The 13,134-nt window shown below is 40.5% G+C and overlaps 1 protein-coding gene across 3 annotated transcripts in view; it reads right to left on the minus strand.

The window, feature by feature from the left end:
* Positions 1-13,134, minus strand: part of LOC117962505 (E3 ubiquitin-protein ligase MIB2-like) — a 51,859-nt gene that overhangs the window by 16,698 nt on the left and 22,027 nt on the right. The window contains exons 1-5 of one of the 3 annotated variants that reach the window (XM_059002629.1): positions 4,987-5,252; positions 4,266-4,372; positions 2,480-2,674; positions 1,562-1,704; positions 744-851 (exon numbers count right to left, since the gene is read on the minus strand). In XM_059002629.1, the coding sequence (XP_058858612.1) occupies positions 744-851; positions 1,562-1,704; positions 2,480-2,674; positions 4,266-4,372; positions 4,987-5,042 (609 nt within the window). In that variant the 5' untranslated portion in view covers positions 5,043-5,252. Of the gene's footprint in view, positions 1-743; positions 852-1,561; positions 1,705-2,479; positions 2,675-4,265; positions 4,373-4,986; positions 5,253-13,134 lie in introns of those variants that run through there. The other 2 variants (XM_034042329.3, XM_034042333.3) reach the window with 2 other exon arrangements.

The raw sequence follows: 13,134 nt of genomic DNA on the forward strand, positions 1-13,134 counted from the left end.
ACCGTCGCTGTTCTCTCTGACATTAGGCTCCTAATTATTTTATTGCTCCCTGTTGTTAGTGGGAGGTGAAACATGCGTCCTGTCATCTGGGCTGTATTTTTTCTCTCCTTTCCGATTTACACAAGGGAATCCTAATCGCACAATGAGACTTTCTTATCAGCCCTCCTCCATTGCTGCCACTGAGAAGCATACGAACGGCTGCATCAAGAGGCAAACCATCAGGCGTAAATCAGTCAGGCTCTGTTCTGTGTTTCAACGCTGCTCACAAAAGGACTGGGACGGGTTTATGCCCTCTCTCACCCGGGTCTTGTTTTAGGGAGCTGCCTGACAATTTGCAATTTCTGTCCTTCCTATTTTTCATTTGCATTATTTTATTTGCATTAGGAAGTTGGCAAACAGTTGTGTAGTAAAAAAAAAAATAGGGGGTGCTTGCTTATGATAAGCAGTTAGCTTTAAATGCTACAGCACTTAAACTTGTTTTGGTCACAGTCTGGGCTTGCATTACTGCTAACCCATCCAGTATCTAGCTGCTCTTTAAATGCGGAAGCTCAATCTCTTAAATTAAATCACTAAATGAAAGCACTAGACCATGCGCATCTTACTCGCTAGGATTATTACTAGAGCATTTCAAGAGTGTCTACAGCTGATTCTTCCCTTCACAAGCAGCTAAACCTCATACTTGTTTAATTTGTATATTCTATATAATCCTTGGATAAGCCCTACAGTGCTGTGTGTCTCCCTACCTTGGTTAGGGCGCCTGGGTGGAAAGTCCATCGGATGTTATTGCTGTACTGGACTCTCACATCACCTCGGTCTGTGATCCTGTGCACAGTCCCTATGCGGCCAGTGTACTGCAATATAAGACCGAGAGACAGGATTCAAAGATCAGGACACAACGACTGGCTGCTATAGCTAGAAATGTACTGTATATGTACTGGCAATCGGGTCTAATCCATTGGCAGAACTGATGTATGGATGTACTCAATTATTAAACTGCAAGCCAATATAAAATGTGTGTCAATTGAAGACATTTTATTTCAAAATGTATGTACTGTGTTACCAAGAAGTGATGGAACTTCTTTTAAAATTCACATATTACGTACATAAAAAGTTTTGGTCTTAAAACACAAAACAAAACCACAATTTTACTTTATGAAAACGGGCTCCTGTGTGTGTTTGACCCACATGTTAAAAAAAATCCAAATTGCTCAAATTTTGTAGTGATGTGATGTAATGCAAGTCATCGACTCAGAGATCCCAAACACACATACCTGCCTGCCATGCGTTGTGTGCTGTTGGAAAAGTTACAATCAGGCTGTCTGACATTGACCCTCCCTATGGAAAGGTTACACACTTGCGTCATAGCCCTGGCTGTCTGAATCTAGCAAATTGCAAAGCACCTAACCTCTAACCTGCCACAGTTTTAATAACCCTGGATCTCCTTTACCTAAGTGTACAATCCAATGTGACAGGACCTAGTGGCTTGATCTATATCGGAGGATGTTTTTCTTAAACAAGAATCAGATCAAATAACAGTAACAGAAAAATCCTGCGACAGTACCTCTGCCATTTTGGGATTCCAGCCCCCGTGTCCTTCCTGCATCTGTCTCAGAATGTCCACCTCCAGGAGACACTTCACCTTGTCTCCCTGCTGGAATGTGTGGCCTTCTGCACTGTCCTGTCGCTGAAGTTCAGCGTGCTCACCTAGGCAGAAACAGCCAGAGTACAGGTGAGGGGCTGCATTTGTTAAGCACCAGCATTACCACGTGGTAGTTGCTCACATACATTACCCTTTCCTGCATGAAATATTGAAAAAAGCTGAAACTAAAATAATTAGAAAATGTTTTCAATGTCTTTATAGAAGAGAGGCTTTTTTTATCCATCCCCATATGAGGTTAAATTAAATTCTAAAAAGCCAAAAATATGGATTTTTTTTTCTAATTTCATAAAAGAATGAAATCCCATATTCTTCTGAACACACATGCATTTCTGCAGAAGTTCTCACAGTTCTTTCTATTATTTCTGGGAAATTCCAACTTCTAATTTATTTTTAGAACATTGTTTCTGCAGGGAATTCCAAAAATGCATTGCGTCGCTACTTCCGTCTCCTTTTTAAAGACATAAGCTGTGATAAGGATGCACAGAGAAAAATAATGCAATTTGTTGCAAAAGTAGTTCTTTTCATTATGTGCTTACACAATTCTCCAATGTCCAGAACACTAGAATCAATACTCGATTAGTCTTAATGGAAACTTCTAGTCATTTCCAGATAGGGGAGGAAAACAGTGAAATAGCAAGACAGTAGGACACACAGCGGGGTCTATTTAAAATCACCATATCAGCAGCAGCACATCTTAATGGATATACAGGACTCACCGGCTCGATTAATATGCAATTGAAAGGTGGAGGTATTTACAGTATAAACCTGGCAGGTGTTTATCCATCATAAAACTCAAAAATGTAAAACACCCATCCATACCTAGCTTAGGGAGGTGATCTTTGTAGTAATAGCCCCCTGCAATGTCAGAGATGTATTTCAGGTCCACCTTTCCTTTGTGGCCCATCCTGTAGACGTTTGTGGTTCCGTTGGTCCAGGTCACACTGGCCACGCTGCGTCCTGATTCAGTGTCCCAGCCACGGATATCCATCACCTTCCCAACCTTCCCTTCTCCTCCTGGTCACACAGCAAGGGAGGGAGAGTGTTATGGACCTGCCCTGATGGACGACTCTGAATAACTTAGTTAGTTTGGAGGGGGGGGGTTAAGAAAGGTGCCTCTGGAATGGGTGATTGCAGGTTCCATTGCCTGGCTGTGGTAGATCTATCTAAATCTAAGTCTACAAAGAAGGCGGTCTTGGTGCCACCGTTTCCTGCTGGAGAGAAAGCAAGATTTGAAAGACTAGAATACTAGTGCTGCAGACTAAAAAAAAGACCTCTCTGATCTGATTACAAGGGTACAGGCATGGGGTTATTATTCAGCATGCATGTGTTCTAGCTTGTTAAATATTTTGAGCAGTTTGGTAAAACTCTTTTACAATTGTGATATTTCTTTACAGCAAACACAGTGGTGTTTTAGGGAAGGTTTGTGTTGGGGGCTATTTTCCTTGGCTTGTAGCTGAATAAAACCACACAGTACTGTACATAGCTCCCACACAATGATTAGCAAGCAGCGTATTTACCGCAGCAGAATAATGATGCAAACTTAGGGCACAGTTTCAGTGAATAGCAGAGATGCTGCTTCTTATTGTTGGTTCATTTGTAGGTCATCCAGTATCCTGCTTGTGGGTTTCATGTAATGATGCTGGTGTTGATTTGGTGGAAGGTCTGTTTTAGATATGATGAGCAAGTCTAATTTAACGAATTTGGAGAGTCTTATTACGACTTGATAGGTTTGTTTTTAAGCAGCAGGATGAACGCCAGAGCTGCTGTCTTTTTATAAATATTTAATCCTCGTCTCCAGACCCCAGTAAGGTTCTGAGCTGCCTTTGTGGAATTGGCTGGATTTATTGCTGGAGGAGCCAGGTTTTGCTGTCGTTAACATTCTGTAATTGGTAAGGAGGGTGGAACCACAGATTGTATCTGCAAACAAATTCAGAATTTAACAAGGCTTGGTTAAGAGACAGGATACGAATGTGTCAATCTGCTACTGTGACTATACATAAAACACACACATGGATACAACTAGTGTCTTATACTATATGCTACGTACTCAAACTCTGATGGGGACAAGTAACACAATAAAACGCTGTAGGACTGTCCTAAAAGAACAGCACAATGCATTGTAAAAGCACAAGCAGACACTAACAAAGCCCCCAGCAATTCGTATTTGAATTTCTCCTGTTCCAAGCATTACCGTTTCAACCCCTCTTGTAATTAATTCATGCTTTTCAATGACAACAACGGGACACGTAGACTCATACTTTTCATACAGACATTTGCATGCATTTTCCCCTATGGGTCACTTTTGCATTTCATTTAGGTCCACAGGGCACTAAGTAAATCAAACCCAAACAACAACTCTTATAGACCCCAATGTGACAAAGGGCATTTACATGAAGTGGCTTCATTTAACCACAGCTGTTTGTGGTTTTCATCATTTTGGAAAAGCTGGTCATCAGGAACGGCAACAGAAAGAGCTCACAACACAGAGGATTTATCTGGCTGCTAAATTAACAATTCTCCTTGTAACCTGATTTTCAAAATGAGTAATAACGTGAGAATGCCCCATTTTTCAGAGCACCGATTTTAAATAAGGAACCCCACTCACCGTCCTGATTGCCCCAGTCCCAGTCTGGTCCTCGTACAACCTTCACCCCCTGAAAAATCCCCTTGAGAATGATGCGGGAAAGGTTCTGCCGTGGAGTCAGGGTCACTCTGCAAAAGAACACATTAACAATTCAACGCTGGTCTCCCCACTGCCTCGGCTCTCCTCACGTTTTATGTTTAATGGGCTGGATCTGAACTCCAGTCCCTGTGATTATTAAGCATTTATTACATATGCTCTGGAACCAAGCAGGGCAGCGATTTCCAGGAAATGTATTCTGCTCAATTAAAGAGTAATGAAGACTCTCCCTGTATGCCCTAAATGAGCTATGCTGTGCTGTTCCACCGCACACACGAGCAAAGTGAGCTTAAATGGAATCTCTCAGGTGAGGTTATTCCAAAACCCCAATTTCATAATATTCAGTGCAGCTAAAAGACAGGTGGTTTAGAACCATGTTATATTAGTGGTGGCCTCCACAGAAAAGCATTGAGATGAATTGAGAACACTTTGTAGTTGTACATATCAATGTTTCATAACGTTAGCACAACGACAACAATTAGAATAGGATTGTATAAAATTAACAGGCAGTTCTAGTGTGACATTTCTATAAACACCTGTGAAATAGCGTTACAGCTGCACTCATTAGGTCCCGTTTATTTTTGAGGGACTACCGCTTGAATGAACACTGCAAGCTGGAGGGACGTTAAAACTACACGCAACCTACCTGATTGTGAAGATTGTTTCTGACGAGTTTGCAAAGGAACTTCCAATTCCCATCATTCCCTGATAAGATCACCAACTTCTAATCTACCAGAGCGCCCATTAACTGCTTTATATAGTTTAAAAGAAATAAATAAAAAACTGAAACTAAAATCAAGGTCACCGATTCTTAGTATTATCCAGATCCTCTCCTCTTGATTTTGTTGAACTCAGTTACATAGTATATCTGTATTCTTCACCCTGTCTCGATAAAACACCTTAGCTATTCTAGACTCTCTACTAGTTAGTGGCTTCAAGTGAAGTGTGCAGACTGCTCTGGCTACAGTGACAAGGATGTGCGTGTATAACCTCCAGAGTTTTTCCTAATCCTTAGCCATCAGACCTTCCTTTAGCTGATTTCAATCCTTCCCCCCCTCCAAGCACTGCGTCAACAACCAGACAACACCAGCTGTCCTCAGGTAGGAACATCACTGCTTACTGTTTACCGGCATCAAGATTCCTAAGAATTGTGGGCCCACAGTGAGGTCTCACCGAAACACTTATCCATTCTAGTAAAAGAACCGTTTCTTGTCGAACAGACCATTTTGCTCACAACGATTGAGGGAAGGGAACTTTGAGAATAATTCGTTTGTGAAATGTGCTTTTTTTCAGTTGGACCGCATAACTGTAGAACAAGATTAGAATGCGTTCAAATCTGTTTTTAATCTGCATCGGCGCTCAAGCACTTTCTATCAGGAATTACTTTTCTCAAAACGGGTTACCTTGCATGTGCAACTGAATAAAAAAAAAACACACACACACACACACTATAAAAGCCAAACCTCCTTGGAACCTCTTCAGTAAGACAACCCTTAGCAGCAGTGGAGCTAGCCTGTACTATAGGATCCTGGCCAGAAAGAAAAACTACAACTATCAGTACATGTGGTGTCTGGGCAAACCAGGTTACCACTTAATAATGAAGTGTGGAGTGTGGAGTAGTGGTTAGGGCTCTGGACTTCTGACCGGAGGGTCGTGGGTTCAATCCCCGGTGGGGGACACTGCTGCTGTACCCCTGAGCAAGGTACTTTACCTAAAATTGCTCCAGTAAAAACCAAACTGTATAAATGGGTAATTGTATGTAAAAATATTGTGTAAAAAATAATAATGTAATTGTATGTAAAAATAATGTGATATCTTGTAACAATTGTAAGTCGCCCTGGATAAGGGCGTCTGCTAAGAAATAAATAATAATAATAGAAGGACCAAGAATTGTCTCGTAAAATGAAAAAAACTTTGTGTGTGGATTTCTGGCTTACTGTAAAGTGTTGACCTTCACAAACAGTGAAAATTCAATCATCAAACACATTTTTCCAGTAATAAATATGACCAGATTGCCAATTGCAAAGCTTAGGGGTTAGTGATGAGGGTGGGGGGGTGGAGAGGTAGGGGGGTCTATTGTTTTACTTCTAATTTGAAAGGGAAACCGAACCTCAACACAATGCTGTGCACAGCGTGCCTCATTCAAGATACATCACTACAGGACAGGGAACAGAGGCTGTGCTCACTATTGGAAGACTGAAGCCAGGTTTTAGTGCATCAATGCGAGCCGAAGGGATTGAGCACTTCCTAGAAACGGCCCACTCAGGGGTTTAAATAGCTTGTGTTATTGGCTGGCCACCTAAAACCTTAAGAACTAAATACCCAGCCTCCAGTAGAATAATCATCCTGAAATACATAAACAAATGAACAGAGACAGTAGTGCACCCCGTTTTATAAATGATGGCAATATCAAAACTCGATTATGAAATGCATGGTTACTTCGACAAATCACTTTTGGTGTCACACCCTTCAGTCAATAGGCAGTGGCAGATCTTGTGAAATGAGTCATCGGAACCTCACACTGTTCTGAGAGTAAAGGACAGAGCCTTCAGGGTTCATTTTAATTGATTAACTGAATGAACAGTAAAAACCAGATGAACGTGCAATACAAACTTGGAAACTATTTAGAAATCTGCTAAATGGTGGTATTAATGTTGGCAGCAAACACATTCATTATTTTTTATTTTATTTTTTTACAAATCACTAATTTGTTGTCAGTGTTGGCTAATGTAGTTTCACATCTTGTTGTTTTTGCTCGGCTCTCTGTTTATCATGTGCTTAAACAAGAGGGGGTTATTAAATCATTAATCAAACCCCTTGCCATTGTCATGCAGTCGTCTGCCTTCTGAAAACAAACAATCCAGTAATGATGCCAGTGCGACAGAGTCACAATGCCAGCCCAAGCAGTTCCTCTAATTCAGCAGCAGTGGCGATGTTTGTGGGACTCGGCAGACATATAAAAGATACAGGCAGAGCACCGGAGGGGATAACATTGTCCAGTAAAGTCATCCTGCATGGAAATGCTCACAATCAAAATGTTAAAACTCTGCCTATTAAAAAAAAAAGGTTTATAATTTATAAGGTTTATAACCTTTTCTGGTTATAATTTTGGCAAGTGGAAAGCTTATTATTACTGCTTTAAATCACTGGCAGATGCAAACTGGGATTACAAGAGATCACACCATGGCGGCTCCATCTTCCTTATCTCATCCAGGAGGGGTCACTGTAGAGTCAGTTACACAACATGTGTGTCAAGAGAAGAACTTGAATCTGCGCTTTGTTTTGTATCATGCAAGTAAACACTGTGCTTACCAACTTTCTACCAGTGGCAAATCATGCCCTGTTGAATATTTTAATATTTTTTGCAGTCTATAATGAAATTCCAAGTCTACTTGAACAATAACAGCAAAACTTTAAGAAATGCGATGCATACATTCCTGTTTTTATTTTTGGTACATTGTGTATGACATACAGACCTCATTATTTTCATTCTTCTCTACCCACCAGGCAGACTTACATCACTGAACACCTACACATACAGAGGGCACCGAGGCTGGGGGCGGAGAAGGCACTCTTTGAAGTGTATGCCTTCCAGAAAGATAGACTGGGTAATCTGAGAATCTAGACTCATCTGAGCTCTTAGTGTCTTATCCCTAGGGTAGCTCTTGGTTGAGAATGAGTATCTTTTTGACTGTTCTAACAAAGAGACAGCCAGCCCCTACACTAGCCCTAAGTAACAGCTGTTGGCTTTGCTTCTCAACACAGAGCCACCGTTGCTATCAAACAATGTAAATCTGTTTTGGAAACTCGGTGGTGCAGAAGTGGACGGAGGCACCATACGGCACGGAGGTGAACAGAATAACGCATCTGGCAGCCTGCCTACGTGTAGGAAGAGAGATTTTAATTCACGTCCTTCAGCCAGATTCGACACATGCAACGACACAGATTGCCGATTCCATGGTTTGGGACTTTCTTACTTTACACGGATTAGGGAAGCCAGATATTGGTGTGTGTTTATGTATTTAAAAAAAAAAAAAAAAAACACAACACTGGGGCGCCATGGGATGAAAGTGAACATCTGCTACCAATAATCTTGATTACAGGCAGAGATAGGGATGTGAACATTCAGACTTGAAGGTTGATTCCCAGGGCGAAGTGGGGGGTCTAAATAAAACATCTGAAAAGCTGAATACATTCAATTGTATTTTTCAAGGTGCACTGACAGATTTAAAGATGATACTGCATGAATGTTCATGGAGCGGAACAAAACCAAGACCCAGTATAATGTACTGTGTACAGAAACTACACTGAATAGTTTCTGGAACAGTGGGAGTCACCCTGGCATTCTGTCATTAGATTAAAATAGATCCACAGTTTCATTTGCGTGGTTAACAGACTGCGAGGAACTCTAAGTACTATTGAAGGGATGCAAAATGTGCCACTGGTAGTGTGAAAAAATGAAAAGCAGCAGAATATAACAAGAAACTGCACAGCGGTATATATAGGGGTGTTGAACATGAATGTATAAGAGTTATCACACATGTGACATTGCATCTGTGATATAAATGAGCACTGTATTTTCTTTATATAAATCCATCCCTAATCTATCACACTGGCTGGCAAATCAGGAATCATATATTGGTATCAACTGACAAATTCTGGCATCCAAATCAAATGAAATCAAACCGTGGAAGATCAGGAGCCATCACATGGCGTTCTGCAAATTCGATTCTGTCCTCAAAAGAGCGTAAACAGAAGGAAGCGATGGAGTTCTGTACAGGAGATTTAAACAAAGCAAAGAGATTGATGTAGCTGACTCACTCGGCCAATGCCTGGAGGCAAATCTAATGGTAACAGTCTCAGATGAACTCCAGACACAGTCAACTTAAATCAGGACAGAACAGGACACGTGGAGCTCAGACAGGGGTAGCCAGACGGGGATAATCCATAGAATAGAAGATTAGCCAGGGTTTTTAAACATATGGGCACCCGCATGATATATCTCAGCAACTGTAGCCCTTTACAGTACTCATATGTTACTCTCTTGCATCAACGCCATGCTAAAATGGATTTCATGGTTTAGTTTTTGAACAATCTGTGGGACCTTTGTGCATTTAGAAACACTACTGGAAATAAGACTCCTGCTGCATAGCAGTTTCACCCATTCCAGGTTTTACTATGTGCTTGTTTAGCCAAAGTGTAAGGTAACAAGCACAGTTGTGTCTAACTAAACTCGTAGTAAAACCAGGAATGGATCAAACTGCTATGCAATGGGGGCCTTATTTAAATTGTCTCTCACTTTAAAAAAAAAAAAAAAAAAAATATAGAGCAAGATTTCACAAAGATTTGATAGACATGGAAAAAAATAGTCAGACAAGTCCTGCTAAAAAAAAGTCAGCTCCATTAAAGGTGAAACAACTTCCTTACTAAATATTTCATTTTTTGACACCACCGCTGTAGACAAATTTCCCATTTCATACACCGTTTTCTTTTACAAACTGAAAGACTTCTGCCTAACACTTTGCCAGAGAGGATTCTCAGCTTAGCGTCTAATTCAGTAGTTGCAGCAGAAGAGCCGATAATTGTTAGGAAACTGATTTCAAACCAAGGCAGTGGTATAATCTGCCCCTTTCTCGCCTGTCCCTGGATTGTTTTAAATCAGGATTTTTCTCTTTTTAATTTCCTTTGAGACTTTGCCCTCCTGCTAGTCGGATCATTGGGGTCAAAAGCTCCCAGTAGCGATTATTTAGCTGTGAAATAATTAATGCATTGCACCGAAAGCAGGCAGCCCCTCAGCTTAACATTCTCAACCAAAAAGATATGCAGTCTTCCATGCAAAGCAAATACATGACAGGAGTTAATATATAAAAATACAGATCATTTTAAAAGCAGACATCAGCACAGGGATAAACGGATACAATGAACCAACTGTACTGTTATCTCAATACTGTACTACCCAGACAGAGGCAGATATGGATAAGACCAATTTAAATATGGATTGGTTTGCAGCACCCCAGCACCCTCTTGCAACAGTTCATACATATTCAATGTTTTATTGATTAATTTATGAAAACTGTTACAATGGGTGCCATGCTGTTAATGGCATTTCAGCAGATCATCAATAATAATAATAAATTCCAATTGGATGTGGTAGCAAGTACTTCATGAAAAATTGGTGTTAGGATTAGGGAGAGGTTTAGGATTCATAACAATTAGTTCTGGAGCAGGGACTGCTCAGGCAGACACTGACAAACCAGGTCTAATTTACTGGAGCGTCACAGTTACTGAACACCATTAAAACGAAAAGGCACCTCTTTTATGAAGTGTTACCAAAGATGTGGATTCAAATGTAATGAATGCGTTGCAAACCCCTGGCTGGCTACTGCGATTCTGACTTGAGACCTTGTGAAATTCTTCTCTTCTTTTCAGAGAAAACTTAAAACACCTTTTAAAACGATGCCTGCTGAAACTGCTTTGCATGCAAGAGGGATTTTTTTTTTTTCCAGCAAATTATTCATTACCCTATGAAAGTGCAACATTTGTATACACAGCGATTACAAACAAAACACCGCACAGTGCTGGAAGATACAGAACACTGAAGAATAACAGACCAAATGAGGTCATGCATCACTCCTAAAACATGTCTGGGGAGGTGGGGTGTGAGCCACATTTTCCACACTATTCATAGCACTCTAGTTTACAGAAGTCCAGGTTTTGCTTTATTTATGTAGTTTTCACTCTTGGACAGGACTCAGCAGAACATTTCCAGCTGTGACATGATCCACATCTGCTGACAGACGTGTGCTTACTCTCGACGATGTCGGTGGAGTTTTTATTCTCCTCGGTGCCAATTTTTCCTCCTTTACTCCAGAGATCACTCGTTCTGGAAGACTACTCCCGGGCAAATGAGAACTGGAAACTCTCTGCATTCTCACCCCAGTAAGAAGCTGTGCAATCTAAAGGGTAACTGCCCCAGTAAAAGCATTGATTTTTTTTCATATCTACCGCCTGGTAATAATAGAGGCAATGATTTCAGTGGTCAATAAAAAGAAGACCTGGTAAAAACTAGATCAAATACCTAGGTCAGTCAAAGATAACACCAGTTAATTTACACAGCCTGGCCGCTGTACCTACACTGTACCTAACATTCCCCTGATCACAGCTTTGACACATAGACTGCACAGCTCCAGCTATGGTAATCCATCCAGTCATTTCTACTGTAAGCAATCAGTGCGGAGAGGCAGGGAGAGGATCGTGATGACAAATGCATAGTTCCAGTTCATCCCAAATATCAAACTGGATTGAGATCCGGGCGGGAATTGTGGTGGAGATGGAAGAAGTCTCTGGCATGCTCCTCAAATCGTTCGTGCACAATTCCTGGCGCTGTGGATGGGTGTGTCATCGTCTGGAAAAAGAAGACATCTGTAGGTCATCAAGGACCTGAGATATACCAGGAGAACACGCCCCACACCAGGGTGATGCCTAATCCAATCACTTAGGCTGGTCCTAATACAGCAGACAGGCAGTGTATGGGACAAGGATGCTGTATTAATCAATCACAGTCCAGTCTCACTCTGCGTACAGTAACTGTGTGCTTTTCTTGAATCACTGTAGATGCCAGAAGGGGTGGAAGGCTCATCCATTAGCCTGTGCATGGCAGGTTCATTTGACTTGTGGAGTGGTGTTTTCTTTAATAAAATCTACATAGCATGGAAACCCTCTTCATCTAGCTGTCCTTTAAATCCAGCAAAAGTCTTCAGTCAGCAGCAGCACTGCCAAGGCACTGTGCCTGCAGCCAGCCAGACAGCTCTGGGCAGTTGCATGGGCACTGATGTCATTTCTGCTTAGAATAACATGCCTTCTTATAGGTAATAAAAAACTTACCAAGTACCCCATAATACTTGCTATTGATCAGTGTGAAACTGAACGAACGACAGTTTTATTAAATCGCAACATGTATAGCATGAATAGAAAGTTAATATTGGAATTACAATGAGTTTGTCTGTTGTGAATGTTGTAATTCCAATACTAAATTATCTGAAATCTAAATTGAGAATACAAGTCGAATAGAAAACGATTGCTTCTCTCTTTTGTAAGCACCAAAATCATTTGTTGCCATTAGTAGCAAGAAATCTGCACAAAAGGATATTTGTTTCTAAGCTCTTCCAGATCATTTGAATCAATGGCATGAAATAGAGGAATCAGGGGACTTAAAAACCCACTAATAACATTTAGAACGTTAATTTAAATCGTGGACCAAATACATTGACCTACTGCAAATTAGAACATCAAACTAACAAAGGCATAGAGAACAAAATGGGGTGATCCACCAAGTCATTCACTTGAACTAAATCACTTATGTATTCTTAAATGACTTATTTCTTGTTTTGTCAAATTAGGTAAATGTTGCTAATGACACTTAAAAGGCTTTGTTAACTTTCCTCAATTTGTTTGAAATCCTTTTAAAAAAATTACTGAAACTTCCCTGACCATATAGAAATTACTACAAGAGCCATATAATGCTGCTGTGGCCTTCCTTACCTAACTGCACAGTAATGCTTTTTCTGATTTTGTAGAATTAATCAGGGACAGGTTTTTCTTTAATTAATAGTGCTTTTAATTAAAAGTTCAGCTCCTTCCCAGAAATGAGGATCAATGTACAATTTTCCTTTGACATAAATAAACAAGCCCCAAAAACCGAGCAAACGATGCCAATACATTTTTTTTTTTTTTTTTTAAATAAATACATTTGTATTTAGTTCTCTAATATTTATACTGAGCTACAAGATGATGG

Source organism: Acipenser ruthenus, chromosome 27 (assembly GCF_902713425.1).
Source record: "Acipenser ruthenus chromosome 27, fAciRut3.2 maternal haplotype, whole genome shotgun sequence".
Lineage (NCBI taxonomy): Eukaryota > Metazoa > Chordata > Actinopteri > Acipenseriformes > Acipenseridae > Acipenser > Acipenser ruthenus.